Below are 16,298 nucleotides of genomic sequence, written 5' to 3'. Positions count from 1 at the left end.
TCCTCTGAAGAGTGACAGCATGGGATCCTCAAAGCAACTCTCAAAAGATCTGAAAACAAAGATTGTTCAGTATCATGGTTTAGGGCAGCGATCCCCAACCATGTTGCTCACCAATCCCTCTGATGTTGCTCCCAGTTTTCATTTTTGAATCTTTAAAGATTTGGAGGCATAAAGACCATGTGTCCTGTCAAGCAAAGCCTCCTATAGTCTGCCAGTCATCACCAGGCTATCAAATAACCAATCACAACCCTTATTGCCCCCCCCAGGAAATTTTTTAATGCATGCTTTGCTCCCCAACATTTTTTAAAAGTTGCTCATGGGTTAAAAAACGGTTGGGGACTCCTGGTTTAGGGGAAGGCTACAAAAAGCCATCTCAGAGGTTTAAACTTTGTTTCAACTGTAAGGAATGTAATCAGGAAATGGAAGGCCACAGGCACAGTTGCTGTAAAACCCAGGTCTGGCAGGCCAAGAAAAATACAGGAGCGCCATATGTGGAGGATTGTGAGAATGGTTACAGACAACCCACAGATCACCTCCAAAGACCAGCAATTCAGCACAATTTGCACAAAGAACATCTGTATGGCAGGGTGATGAGAAAGAAGCCCTTTCTGCACTCACGGCACAAACAGAGTCGCTTGTTGTATGCAAAAGCTCATTCAGACAAGCCACAGTCATTTTGGACCAAAGTGCTTTGGACTTTTTGGTCATAACAAAAAGCATGGCGGAAGAGGAAGAACACCTCAATCCAAGAAAAACACCTGCTACCCTACTGTCAAATTTGGTGGAGGTTCCATCATGCTGTGGGGCTGTGTGGCTAGTTCAGGGACTGGGATGAATTTAACCCAATATCAACACAATTCTTCAGGATAATGTTCAAGCATCAGTCACAAAGTTGAAGTTACACAGGGGTTGGATATTCCAACAAGACAATGACCCTAAACACAGTTGGAAATCCTACAAAGGCATTTATCTCAGAGGGAGAAGTACAATATTCTGGAATGGACATCATAGTTCCCCGACTTGAATATCATTGAAAATTTATGGGATGATTTGAAGCAGGCTGTCAATGTCATGTCATGCTTGGCAGCCATCAAATTTAACTGAACTAGAGAGATCTTGTATGAATGAATGGCAACTTCCGCAATTTCAGGGAAATTGCGGCGCCGCGTATGCCATCCCACCGGCGATTTACATATTCGCCGGTGGGATGGCTTTTTGGGGAGATCTCCCTTGTCGCGGGCGACTAATCTCCCTGTCTGCCACAGCCCTTAAAGAGGGGTTCCCAAACTTTTTCATATGACTCTATATACACAGTATATATACTGGATATATACATTGAACCCACATACACACAACAGGTTAGCAGATATCTCGCCTTTTGATCCCATGGCAGCTGCTAAGATCTGGATAACAGACATACTACCATAAAACTACACAGTAATCCTTATAGCTATATTACAGTTCATATCAGAGATGCAAATGGATGTACACACTGGTGTGGGTGCAGAGCCAGAGTTCCTAAGAAAAGAAGAACCTGCTGAATCAACAAAGGAATACTGCAACATTAGACTCAATGGCATTTGATCTGCAGAGCAACCGATCTTGATATAATTGTCTTTGCTTACCGAGAAGAGATGAATCCTCCTAAAAACAACTAACATCAACCTGATTGGCTGGGACTGTCCTTTGGCCGTGGCTGTTCTGGAAAAAGGGGATTGTATGCTTGGTTTAATGGTCTTCCTCATGTATATAAACAGCAGTAATAGGAAATTTATTAGTTAGGCACTTTCCTCTCCCCTCCATTGCACCTTTTCCTCTCCCTTTCTTCCTCCCTTCATCTTAGTTCCCTTTTTATTTGTAATGTGCATAAATATATCACTTACTAATAAATCAGGGTGTCTCTATAGCCTATAGACACATTAAAATAGAGCAGATCCAACAGTATATCTATGTATATTTGGCAACTGGGCCAAACAATCGAATTACCCTGGATTCTCACGATATCGCCCACCCGTAGGTGCCTAGGTATGGGGACCTTAAGAAAGAAGACAGAATAATAAACTTGTGAACAGAATAATGGGTTGATGGTTTTCTTGATCGTTAGATCCAGTTATCTTTAAATGATGGTGCCTTGAGGTCCCATATTATAGATAAAGTTCAGAAAGATTAGCATCTGCGAGAGTGTGGTTCATATATAACCCGAATAAACTTTCCTTTAGTTCATATGCCTCCAGAGTATTATTTCGTCATTTGGTTCAGGATGTAAATGGAATTAGGTTATTTGTGTTTGGAAAAGAATAGGTATACCATGGTCCCCAAATCTTCATGAACTTATCATGTTTATCTACAAGTACACTAGTTAGTCGTTCATTAACCATGACCCAGTTCATCTTGTTTTAAAATTAGAGATGGGGATTTGGGTTGTTTTCCAAAATTTAGCAATCATTATTATGGCTGTCAGGAAAATAAAGGTTATTGGTGATCTAGTATAGTTGTTGAGGTTAGGTATTCTAACGTTCAGTAGAGCATTCTGAGGGTCTTTCCTCAAGTTTATTTGAGTTACCGAGTAGATAATATTGTATATTCTAGACCAAATCGTTTGAACATTTGGACAATCCCAACAGATATGGATCATTGTGTCCACATCTCCTAAAACAATCTTTACTGAGTTGGGGATTTATTCTGTGTAGGAGAGGGAACCATATACCAGCGCATAAGAACTTTGTATGTAGTTTCTAGCAGTAAAGTCTTCCTAGAACAGCTGGCTGTGGTTTGCCACATCTGGGTCCAGTTTTCAACCGTTGACCGTGGTATTAAGATCTTTATGCCATGCTTGGATAGGGGTAGGTAGGGGGTCTTGTGAGTGTGCACTCAATAATAGATCAAAACAGGCTGGAGATTAGCCCACTTGAATATGGGTATTTAATACAGACCGTTTCAAAGTAGGTATGGGCTAGGGTAGATTCATCTTTGTTAATTGTACGGATAAAATGGTTTATCTGTTGGTAATGCAAAGGAGAGTCCTGGGGGGAAGAGTGGGTTACCAAACAGGGCCACAAATTTTAATTGTGGGCCTCCCAGCCCCATTAAAATGATAGGGAAAATATAAAGAGACTGAAATACTCTAAAAGCCAATAGATTATCCATTAACCCTTTAGCTGCCAAGCACGTACGGCGTACGTGTTTTCAAAAAAAAGGTTTATCTGCCAAGCACATGCGCCGTACGTGCTTAGCAGATAAAGGATTCTCTCTGCAAAGTTTGGAGTGATGACAGCCCCCTGGGCACACTTGTATACACACTCACACAACTTTTAGATGTGTACACTCATGTATACACAAACTTTTTTTTTTGTCTTCTTTTTTTCCTTAAAAACTTTATTTTGACAGTGTAACTATTGGATCAGATATTCTGACCACTAATTATGCTGTTGTGTGACTTATTTTGATGTTTCATTGATTCGCACATTTTTATATCCCTGTATTAGTGTGCCTGATCTGTATTTAGCATAGCTTTGCCATGTGTAACTTTGGTGTAGAAAAATAACTTTACCTATTTTGAATTCATCAGAATGTGTACTTTCCAAAAATATATGGTTTTCCAGAGGTCTCTGTATGGGCCTTACAGCACATAATATGCTGTCAGGGGGCTCTTTATGCAAAAGCTGATTTGGCAGGCGAGAAATCCATATACACTATTTTCACTTTGGGGTCAGTACACATAGTACATACTGGGAATCATACGTTCAGTAGACCTCTGGTGTTCCTATTTGGGGTGATTTGTCTTTGTATGCAAGAAATTGCGTGAGATAAATGCGACAAATTACAACATTTTTAAGCAATTTTCTGAAATGTCATAGAAACCACTAACTTTAGGAAAGCTTTGCAGATTGGTACTTTTGTGTAGAAAGGACTCTTTACCCATGTTGGATTTATCAGAATGTGTTCTTTCCAAAAATATATGGTTTTCAGGGGTCACCCCACATTTCTGCAGCTTCTACCCCACCTAAAACTGCCATGTGTTTATGAATTAGGTAAAGGTAAGCCATGAAATTAGTGTGGACAAGGCATGTTTTGGGTTCTCTAAGTGCCATGTTCTTTAATAAACCTATGTACAGTGGGCATCAAACTGTTCAGTAGAACTCTGGGGTTCATATTTGGTGTTTTATATAGCTGATTAATGACCTGTAGGAAACAAGATGCTGCATATAGGAAGTTTTGAGGTAATTTTTGAAAATCAGCAAACTTAGGAAAGCTTTGCGGTTTGGTACTATGGAGTAGAAAGACATGGGTATCCATTTTGAATTCAGGAGAATGTGTACTTTTCAAAAATATATGGCTTTCTGGGGTAAGCGTTCTTTTTTGTAACTTTATCCTACATAAAATGATGTAAATGTGATGATTTTGGGGCCCCTACATGCCACATACTTTGGTAAACCTATACATATTGGGCATCAAACTGTTTAGTGGACCCCTGGCATTCATATTTAGGGTGTTTTATTTAGTTACTTTATGACCTGTAAGAGATAAGATACTACAGACTAGAAGCTTTGAAGCGATTTTTTTAAAAATTTCAAATTTTGCTAAAAGCCAATAACTTTAGGAAAGCATCGCAATGTGGTAATTTGGAGTAGACAGGCAGTTCTACCTATTCCTAGACTCTGTTCTTTCCAAAAATGTATAATTTATAATTTTCTGGGATAAACCTTCTGTTAGTGGAATTTTTGGCCTTGAAATCTAAAGTATGCAGCTTTCTGCAGCAGTGCTTGGAAATTTGGTAGTGTACTGCTGGGAGTTTTTGATCTATACAAGCGAGAAATCTCCATAAAACTATATATTTGGTATTGGCACGTTCAGAGACATGGGACTTTCCATATCAGTTGTATTTTCGTGCATAAAATAGTTTTTGTTTCTGGTGTATGTGTTTATATTAGGTTAGGTTGTCCTGAAAAAAACCAATATATTGTTTTCCTGGGTAAGCTAAAAGTCCCCCTTGAGGAAAGCCCCTAAAGTGAAACAGTGCAAAATGTTGGCAGTACAAGATCTGCTTTGACCAAAACGGCTGGCAGGGAAAGGGTTAAATGTATAAATGTATGCAAACAAAAGAGTCATAGGAATTGATGCTGAATCAATGGGAACTACAGGACCCACAGACACCAAATAAGCAGAACTAACTGAGGTGTGGTTGGGCTGCAAAAATAATATGATTAACAGATTTTAAACTGCCATGAATCAGTCACGCTTATATTTCAAAAGGATACATTTCTGCATCCCATTTCCTTTTAAGTTGCATAGAAAAACTGACAAAACTAATTTAGAATGTTTAGCTAACATGTGAAATATTAGTTTTGCTTCATATGCTGCTGTCCACAGCAGGGTGTACTGAGCCACAAGCATTCCTTCAACAACCCCCAACTACTCAGCCTTGGCTACAACACATTTTATGGAGTACTTCTGGTATGCTGAGAACTGCAACCAAACCACACAAAGGAAGATGAGCTCAACGTGTACATCTGAAGAGGTAAACTGTACAAAAATATTGTGCTGTGTTCTTCAATGAAGGGTCTTTCACTGTGAGAAAGTGGTCCTTTATAGTAAGTGCGAGTATGTGTGCTTTAATAAATCAGTAAATAGATGAAAAACACAAAAAGGAAAGAAACACACGGCGATTACATGTTGAATGAGTGGAATGTGTACTTTTGTGAAAGTAGTGGGCACAATAAACATAAAAATAATGTCACATCCCTATTTTACAAGTAATTGTTAGCCATGTTATATTGTGTGGGTACTCTCAATAGCTTTATGAATATAATATGGCACAGAAAGCAGCAAAAAGAAAGGCAGATTTAAAGCTCTGTCTTTTTGTACTTATATTATTATTATATGTACATTTGTGGAAGCTGCAGTACAGGTATGGGATCCCTTATCCGGAAACCAGTTATCCAGAAAGTTCCAAATTACGGAAAGGTCATCTCCCATAGTCTCCATTATAAGCAAATAATTCTAATTTTTAAAAATGATTTCCTTTTTCTCTGTAATAATGAAACAGTGCCTTTTACTTGATCCCAGCTAAGGTATAATTACTGGTAATCCTTACTCGAGGCAAAACCCTATTGGGTTTATTCAATATTTAAATGAATTTTAGAAGACTTAAATTATGGAGATCCAAATTACAGAAAGAGCCCTTATCCGGAAAACACCATGTCCAGAGCATTCTGGATAACAGGTCCCATACCTGTACTCCAAAACTTAATGACTTAATGACAAAACATGTCATATAAATGTTCTTAGAACTGCAATGGTCATAGCATTACACATTTTTAGTCCATGGATAAACTCTATTTCATTTATCCAGTCGCTTGCCTATAAAGAAAGAGAATTTACTTTGTTCTAAAACAAAACACTCTGGGCCCGATTCACTAAAGTCCGAAATAAGGAGTGCTATTTATAGCATGCGTTAAAAATCTTATCACTTCTTATTTTTCACTCAATTCACTAAAAGGACACTTGTCATAATTAAGAAGCGATGTTCTTGGCGTTATTTATCTTACGATGACATATTTTAATGAAAAAAACTATGCGATAAGCGTTATAGGGGCCGATTCACTAAAGGTCAATAACGCTTATCGCATAGTTTTTTTCATTAAAATATGTCATCGTAAGATAAATAACGCCAAGAACATCGCTTCTTAATTATGACAAGTGTCCTTTTAGTGAATTGAGCGAAAAATAAGAAGTGATAAGATTTTTAACGCATGCTATAAATAGCACTCCTTATTTCGGACTTTAGAGAATCGGGCCCAATATATCATAAGAAGTAGTGCAATACAGCAGTACCTCCTGTATCATTAGTATTGGGCTGCAATCTTCTGATCTCCATGGTTTAAGATAGACAATTTCCTGTAAATTGCATATTGATAAAGGAAAGGAAACTTAACAGTAACAGCAGGATTACCAGAAAACACTATTGTTATTAGCACCAACATCTTCCACAGGGCTTTATAGAGTTCATATACAGTCATATGAAGTTTGACAAAGGCTGGCGTAACAGCCGAAACGTTAGTTCACTTTTTTGCATTAAAATCTATTTTTTCTCATAAGACCTGTGTGTGTGCACCTTTTGACTCTGTTCGTCATATGAAGTTTGGTAACCCCTCTTAGTTTTGTTTATCATTGGCTGAGCTTTCAAAGTAGCAACTTCTTTTTAATATTTTAATGTTATCATGCCTTATGGAAACAGTAGTATATCAGCAGTGACAGAAATTTATTGTATTAAAGGAAAACTATACCCCCAGAATGAATACTTAACCAACAAATAGTCTATATTATATTAAATGACATATTAAAGAATCTCGCCAAACTGGAATATATATATCATTAAATATTGCCATTTTACATCGTTTTCCTTGATCCACCATTTAGTGATGGGCTGTGTGCTCCCTCTGAGATCATATGACCAAAAATAATGCAACTCTAACTGTAACAGAAACTAGTAAGGAAGCAAAAGGCAGAATTCTGACCTAGCATGTATGTGTGCACTGTGAATCCTATGATCCCAGGAGGCAGCCCTTAATTCTTAAAATTTTCTATTTAGACATACCCAATAGCACATACTACTAAAAAAGTAGTATTTTTATGAAAATGGTTTATTTAGATGAAGCAGGGTTTTACATATGAGCTTTATACAATATATTGTTATAGGAGACCTTACATTGTTCAGGGGTTTAGTTTCCCTGTAACAGAAAATATGCATCATAAAATTTGACAGATGCATAAATTTGGGCATCCCAACAGAGATATTACAAATGTAACAGCCTCTAGACGCCTCCTATAGCATACCTCCCAACATTTTGAAAACAGCATGGCAATTTTTTGACCACACCCCTAATTACCAATCCCATTTGACTACATTTGGCAGGTTATTTAAAGTTTGAACACATTTCTGGGGGTTTTGGGGTCCTGTTTTATGTGTTATTACAGTTCTGCTGAAAAAGTTGAAATTGCCCTTTAAAGGAGACATTGCATCATACTCATTTTTTGGTAATATATTCCCCTTTCTCTAAAATGTATAGTGCTTCTATAAAAGAAGGTTTTAAAAACATTTTTAAAAATGAAATTATACTAAACCTGCAGAGAAATCCTTTCTCCTTGGTGTCTAAGCTGAAATGAGGACTGGGTGTGTCCCGCCCCTGTATTAGTTTTGCTTCACTGACAGTTAGGACAGGCCTTTTTTCAATAAGAATAACACGAAGGCATGTAAGTTGGATGGCACTCCAGTTGGTAAATAATAACTTTCTTTATAGGAAAGGGGTTTATTCATGGGGACCTGCTGGAGGGTCCTTATTTCACAGCTGATGGCAATAAATTGTGCAGTTGTGATAAAACTCCCTGCAAAACTATTAACCTTTTTTTTTTACATAATTAAAAGAAGTTTGTCCCCCTGCCTGCATCCCCCTTAGCTGATTGTGTCCTCCTTTCCCTGAGAGCCGTTTTGTTCTTCTCCCACCCCAGAATCTTTCTGTTTTGCTTCCCCAAAGAGCCTCCTCTACCCTGTGAGAGCCGCTCTGTCCTGCTTCCCCTGAGAGCCATTCGTAACTTCTGACAGCTGCCTCTGCGCTTCTTACAAGGAATGTTCGGCTCTGTGCTTCTTATCTGAAAGGAGCACAGAGCCGAACATACCTTACAAGCAGCGCCGGATTTCAAATCCACCTGCCCCAAGGCCGCCCCCCATTCGCGCCCCCCCCTCTCCCCGGCGTGCATGCACGAACAAACCTCCGTGCCGCGCCGACGCAAGTACGCCCATTTAAACCCCTATACGGAGCAGTGGGGAGAAGTCCCCATTGCTCCTATGGCCGTTAAATGTTAAAATTTTGTTGCGGCATGCCGCCCCTAAAATTGTGCCACCCTAGGCCTTTGTGGCCTCATCACAAATCTGGGCCTGCTTACAAGAAGCACAGGGGCAGGTGTCAGAAGTTACGAAAGGCTCTCAGGGGAAGCAGTACAGAGCGGCTCTCACAGGGGAGAAAGGTGGAACGGCTCTCAGGGTGGAGGGGGGGGGGAAAGGATGGAATGTTTCTCGGGGGGGGGAGCAGGGTACGGCACAGTGGTGGGCAGGTAGCTGGCAGGTGGCTGATTGACGGTGCAGACCTATGTGCAAGTACATGCTGATTGCACACAGCCAAACTGACGTCACTAGAAGAACCTCACAGCCCAAGCCCTCAGTAACTGGACACACTGTAGCTAATGAAGCTGTGAGAGCCGGCGGCTCTTTAGCAAACTGTACAGAGTCGTAAACCGGAAGTCCAGGATAGGAGCGTAACAAGAGCAGTTTTTAGGCAGTTTCATGAAAGTTTTCCTCGAAATGTACCAAAAAAGATGCGAGTAGCTGCCGAGTGGCGACGGGGGGGGGGGGGGGGTGGGGGGAATGCTGCCGGCGGAGGATGATCTCTGAAATGCTGTGGGGGGAGGGGGGGGTTGTAGCAGGTGAGCGGTGAACGGAGCGGAGGACACTGACATGCTTTGGGATGGGGGGGGCACTCTGTGAAATGCTGGACAAGATGGCGGCGCCGTTCACTGAAACAAGTATGCAGGTTCTAATATGTGTATCTCTGTAAATCTTTTATTAGACAAGCCAGAAATATAGCGTTTGTACACAGCAATAGTAGTACTATTTAATAGCGTGCTTAATAGATTTTGACTTTCCTTGTCCTTTAAAGATTTCCCTCAAATTAGATATGAGCTCTCTGACAGAGTGCAATGAATCAGGATAGCTGTTTCCCCTGGGTATTGGATTGTCTTGGGAAGGTCACATGTTGCTAGGCTGTGTGGGAACAAATCAAGCTTCCACCAGAGGAACTAGATTTCCAGTTGTCACGTACGGTATCCCAAAACTCAGAACAAAAGCCAAGGTCCCGGTCTGAGCTCACTCTTCTGTCTATAACAGCCACCTTTCACTTCGGGAGGAGCCCTCCGCTACTCGGGTGCCGCCAGGACTTATTGTGAGAGGACCAGGGTAAATGTTCTGAGCAGGCAAAGGAACCTAGCGTTATGCAAGGTTTGGGGAGGAGAGACGATGTGATCAGGCCAAGGTCAAAACCGAACAGGCAGCGCAGTTCAAAATTGAATTCCGGAAAACGTAGTCAGTAACAGGCAGAGGGTCAGTAAAGGCGGCAAGGTCAGTGTCAGGCAAGGGTCAAAACACGAATCAGAATCAAAACAGCAAAAAACAGGAACCAGGAGGCGAAACCGAAGTTGGGCACTGAAAATACCCACAGGCACCTTTAAATATTTGAATCTCGCGCCAAGCGCAATGACGTCATACACGCACTGGTCTTAAAAGGATACTAACCACTAGACCACCAAGCTGAACACAGCATATCTTTCTAAACATATGTTTTGCATTAAATACACTGTTTGAATTATTCTATTCATGAATGGTACACTGACTTGTTAGTAACACTTCTGTTCTTATATGACATTTTGACAGCTCAAAAGATTGGCAGGATCAAGAAAATTTTGGGTACTGTCCTGGTAGTGGGCTCCTGTGCAGTGAAAGGTAGCACTTTGGCACATATTAGAGCTTGGCAGGCTGCATCTGGTTCTAGTTTTACTGCTCCACTTGCTGTGACCTCTGTCACATCCTTGTCATTAAAAGTAAGTTTATGAGAAGCATAAGAATGCACAGATGTTTCTTGTCATCTATGCAAGCCCTTCTCAGCTCAGCCAAACTGAATACGGTTGGAGCTGAGTGGAAAAATTATCTCAATGACTTACCTTTTGTTTTTAGATTATTCGTAAAATAACCTCTTTAGCATAGTTTGTTTGAAGGTAGTACCAAAAGTTTAAAGGAAGTGAGATTTTTAAAACTGTCTTTAAAAGAGTACACAGCACTAAAAGCTCCCTCTGTTTGTTTAAGATAGCAGCAGCCATTTTAGCTTGGTCTCCTTAGCTTCCTCCTGCAGCTCTAGCTGTTGTAGGTCAGATCACACATTCTCATGGGAAGGGGAGTGAATAATTATGAATTCTTTTGGGAGGGAAGAGAGAGCTTTCACAAATTCGTGCTCCAATCCTGAAGGATCCTTAAAGGAGAGGAAGTCTGAAACTGAAGAACATGTTTACATAAGACAATCTGGAAAACCCTAGGTCCCCAGTATTCTAGATAAGGGATCTTCCAGAATTTGGATCTCAATACCTGAAGTGTGCAAAAAAATAATTTCAAGATCAAAGGAGACATATCCTATAAAAATAATGAATGTACCAGTGAATTATACTCCTCTAAATATAGAAGGATTGTGCTTAAAAAACTTGTGTTTTGGACTGATTTATTGAGAAATTCCACCAAAACCCCAGTAGTCCCGCCCATCTGTTCCACTTCCTGCTGGCTGGATTTTCTGGATGTGCAGGGGAGGGTAGGATAGGAACCAATCAGCAGCTAGGCTGAACTGATAGAGAATGGAAGCCCGTCTTTGCTTGTGTAAGTGCAGGGTTGTGATTGGCTATCCCCCTCCTGCTGTACTTCTGGCAGGGACTGTTAGGACGCGCCCACCCTTCATTTGAAGCACAGACAAAGAACTGATAGGAGCTATAGGGAGCTCCAATATAGGGGCCATTTTTACAGATAGGATTAAATTTAACCCAAAGTGAAACCAGAACCATATATTATTCATAATTGCCTACAAAATTAGGGTTTTTTCCAATATGTTTCCTTTAGATAAAAATCCTGGAATATTAGGTTTACTCCAGGAAACCATATATTTTTGAAAAGTACACATTCTGACGAATCCGAAATGGGTAACTATGTCTTCCAACTCCTAAGTACCAAATGGCAATGCTTTCCTGAATTTAGCAGCTTCTATAAAAAATTATGAAAATTCAAAAAAATCGCCTCAAATCTTCCACTTTCAAACATCATCCCACATAACATTAGGTACCAAGAAAATACATCCTAAATATGAAAGCCTAGGTTCTACTGAACAGTTTGATGCCCATTGTGCATAGGATCACCGATGTATCTGTATCTATTTAGAGACCCCAAAAGGAAGTTATTACATACAAATTGCCCCGGAGATCTCTTTAGCTACTGATATTCAACACGTTTACTGCACTTTCTGTGGGGGAAAAAAACAAATAAATACATTGACCTCCCAAAACCATATATTTTTGGAATGTACACATTCGGATAAATTCAAAATGAGTATCCATGTCTTTCTACTCCAAACTACAGAGTCGCAATGCTTTCCCAAAATTGCCGGTCTTGATGAAATACCTGAAAAGCACATCAAATCTCCCACATAACATTAGGTACCAAGAAAATACATCCTAAATAAGAAAACCTAGGGTCCACTGAACAGTTTGATGCCCATTGTGCATAGGATCACTGATGTATCTGGCATGTAGACACCCCAAAAGGAAGTTAGTGCATACAAAGTGTATACGCTGCAATATAAGCTACCGGCATGTGCATTATGTGCCATAAGTGCAGGAGACCCTAGAAAACCATATATTTGCTGAAAGTACACATTCTGACAAAACAAAAATGGGTAAATACATCTTTCTATTGCAAACTACCAAACTACAAAGCTATGCTAAACAGAACGGTTTTTATGACATTTCTGAAAATCGTCACAAAGCTTGCATTTTACCACATTATGTACCCCCACATTTTGTAACATATCAACATAAAACATTCTAAATATGAATGCCAGGGGTTTACTGCACAGTTTGATGCCCTATAGGCATAGATTTGCTAACCTATGTGGTGTACAGGGGCACCCAAATAAAAATAGTACATATGAATTTTCACATATGAATTTTGCACCCGGTATGTGTATTATGTGCCATAAGACCCCCTAACATTACGGAGGCCCTAGAAAACCATATATTTTCCAAAAATACACATTTTGACAAAACAAAAATGGGTAAATACATTTTTTTTGCCTAGTAATATCTGCAGTCAGGATCACAGTTTGAGTATTTTGGCTTGGGCAAATTAGTTTTACAAAGTCAAGTGAACAACAACTATGCATAACTGAAAATGCAAAAAAATACCTAAAAATGCACCAAAATCACAGAAAATGTAATAAAAACACCAAAATAATACACAAAACATATTGCGCAGTACGGTTAGCGAATATGCTATCCTCAATGGCAATAAAACTTTTTTTTAGGCAAGAATAAAAACGATACAATACGGTAATTTTTTTTTTTTATTTTTTTTAAGTGTGTAAGTGTGTGTACACATGGCAAAATGTGATCGCACCCCAGGGGCCACTTGTTCCCCGCCTCTGCTCGTTGTCTAGGGGCTGGGGAACGAGCGGGAAGTGAAGGAGCAGCTTGAAAAGCCACGCCTCCGCTCCCAAATCCAAAAGTGCAGCAGGACGTAGAATCTATGCCCTGTTACACTTAAAGGAGAAAGGCAAAGTCACTTGGGGGTGACAAAATGTTAGGCACCCCCAAGTGACTTTAATCGCTTACCCCGTACCCCAGGCTGGTGCCCCTGTACAGAGAAAACCACACCAGCCCGGGGTAGCAGCGATCGCTTCCTACTTCCGGGTTCCCTGCGTGCGCATGTGCAGTAGAGTGAAAAGCTGAACTTTAACAGAAAAGTCTGTGCATGCGCCGACCGCTGGCATTTTCAGAAAGGAAGGAGGAAGCGCTGCGCTCCAGGTACCCCGGGCTGGTGCTGTTTTCTCTGTACAGGGTCACCAGCCCTGGGTACGAGGTAAGCGATTAAAGTCACTTGGGGGTGCCTAACATTTTGGCACCCCCAAGTGACTTTGCCTTTCCTTCTCCTTTAAAGGGTTAATTGGCCCTTGTAAAATACAAAATGTTAGGTTGAAAAAAAGAAACGTGTCTATCAAGTTCCGAATTACGGAAAGGCTATCTCCCATAGACTCACTATAAGCAAATAATTCTAATTTTTAAAAATGATTTCCTTTTTTCTGTAATTATAAAACAGGGCCTTATACTTGATCCTAACTAAGATATAATTAATCGTTATTAGAGGCAAAACAAGCCTATTTGGTTTATTCAATATTTAAATGATTTTTAACAGACTTAAGTTATGGATATCCAAATTACAAAAAGATCCATTATCTGGAAAACCATGTGTCCCGAGCATTCTGGATAACAGTACCTACACTACCAATACCTGTTGCTCCAGTCAATATCTGGATAACTGAAATCCCCCACTATCATTATTATTGTTGTTATTTTTTATTACTGATCTTTATATTCAGTCCCCCTCTTATTCATATTTCAGTCTCTTATTAAACCCACTGCCTGGTTGCTAAGGTAAAAAAGACCCTAGAAACTAGATAGCTGCTGGAGAGCTGCTAAACAAAAAGCTAAATAATTGAAAACCCACAAAAAACAAAAAAATACTAAAAAATTAAAACCAAATTGTTTATGTCATACTAAAAGTTAATTTAATGGTGAATAACCCCTTGAAAAACAAGAAAAAATGCATTTACAAAATTGCCTTCTTCTCAAACCTTTCAAAAGGATCCATTTGCCGCATGGAACTTATGTAGTGACACTTCAGATTTCTGGAAAGGTTACTGTTTGCTTCTCGGCCAACATGCACAAGTCCCCTAACACAACACAGATAGATGCATCTTTCTCCACTGAGAATCAGGCACACTTACACCCATCTTTTACATACTGCCTATTTCTCCTCACCTCTTGTTCATTTACTAGGTCCTTTTGTCTTAGTCTGTGCCTAGCCGCACTTCTTCATTTAGAAGAAACAGTGGTATTCTAAGGTACAATTACAAACTGCATCATGGTAGAAAATAAGTGGTTTGAGGATAAGGAGTGCCAATTATTCCTTTGAGCAGCAGTTCAATTTTAAATGTAATGCAGTACTTTTAAAGGAGAATGCAAGTTAAAATTAAAAAAAGCATACTGCCCCCAATAGTCCTCCTATTTTTTTTTTAGTAAAAACGCCACACTTTTGGCTCACCTAATCAAATATTTACTCAGTCACACTTCACATTTTCTGTTTTCTTGAACAGACAGCCATCTTTAAAAAGCTATTCTCCCTTCCTTTCCCTCCTTGCTTCATACTGCACATGTGTTTCATTCCCTCTCCCCCCCCTCCCTCTCCCTCCCCCCTCTGGCAGATCCGCTTCTGATTGTCTGGTGTGCATGTGTAGCTCAGAACAGGAGACAGGTTCAAGTTACACAGTGCATTGCTACTGAAGGCAGCCTACAGGAAGGGGAGAGAGATTTCAGTGATGTCACTGTAGTCTTCACACTGCAGTAGGCTGCCAGCACCATATCTCAGAGAAGCAAGCAGGGATCTGGGAATTTAGATATGCAGTAAGTACTTAAAAAGAATGCCTTTAGACTTACTTTTAATTTCCTTGTCTTTAAGCCCTGGAGTTCCAGCAAGTCCTGCATTGCAGGGAACTATAAGCCATGCTGCCAAAATGAGGCTTAAACATATACCAGAGTTGCTCTTTTTCATAATAACATATGTGAAGCATATGAATAGATGGTTTTGCAGAAACCGAAATGATTTTATAAGAAACTTTCACATTTATAGAAGCAATAAACCCCCTGCATAAAGAGAAAGTAAACTATCTAGAAGGGGTATCATATTAAAATTTATATCACTATATATGTTTATAGCAAAAATGTGCCTAAATATAGCTTTACCAAACAATAACTTGCTGCATGCATTCAACTGTCCTGTTTTACTCATCAAGAAAGTACATAGAAAGTACATATTCAAAAATGGGGTGTCCCTTTTCGTATCCACTTGTTCCTTTAATTCTAAGGATGCTTTGCCTAAACTGGTAAAGGGGATGGAAGATTTAAGCAATGAGGTTAGACTGTCAAAGGTTGGAGTTGTTTTCTCTGGAAAAGAGGCGCTTGCGAGGAGACATGATTACTCTGTACAAATACACTAGAGGGGATTATAGGCAGATAAAGGGTGTTCTTTTTTCCCATAAAAACAATCAACGCACCAGAGGCCACCCCTTTAAATTAGTGGAACATAGCTTGCATTTGAAGCAGCGTAGGTGCTTTTTCAATGTGAGGGCAGTGAGATTGTGGAATGCACTTCCTAGTGATGTTGTAATGGCAGATTCAGTTAATGCCTTTAAGAGGGGCCTGGATGAGTTCTTGAACAAGCAGAATATTCAAGGCTATTGTGATACTAATATCTACAGTTAGTATTAATGTTTGTATATATAGTTATGTATGTGTTGGTATAGATTGGTGTGTGCTGAGTTTACTTGGAAGGGTTGAACTTGATGGACTCTGGTCTTTTTCAACCCTATGTAACTATGCATTAT

General features: G+C 39.8%; 1 protein-coding gene across 8 annotated transcripts in view; it reads right to left on the bottom strand.

Moving 5' to 3' along the window:
* Positions 1-16,298, bottom strand: part of septin11 (septin 11) — a 114,726-nt gene that overhangs the window by 86,261 nt on the left and 12,167 nt on the right. For 5 of the 8 annotated variants that reach the window (XM_031897475.1, XM_031897478.1, XM_031897480.1 and 2 more), the window contains exon 2: positions 1,626-1,701. In XM_031897475.1, the coding sequence (XP_031753335.1) occupies positions 1,626-1,701 (76 nt within the window). 8 annotated transcript variants of the gene reach the window in all.

This window comes from Xenopus tropicalis, chromosome 1 (genome assembly GCF_000004195.4).
Source record: "Xenopus tropicalis strain Nigerian chromosome 1, UCB_Xtro_10.0, whole genome shotgun sequence".
NCBI lineage: Eukaryota > Metazoa > Chordata > Amphibia > Anura > Pipidae > Xenopus > Xenopus tropicalis.
Note: the sequence above shows the minus strand (reverse complement) of the source record. Positions and strands in the feature narration are given on the sequence as shown.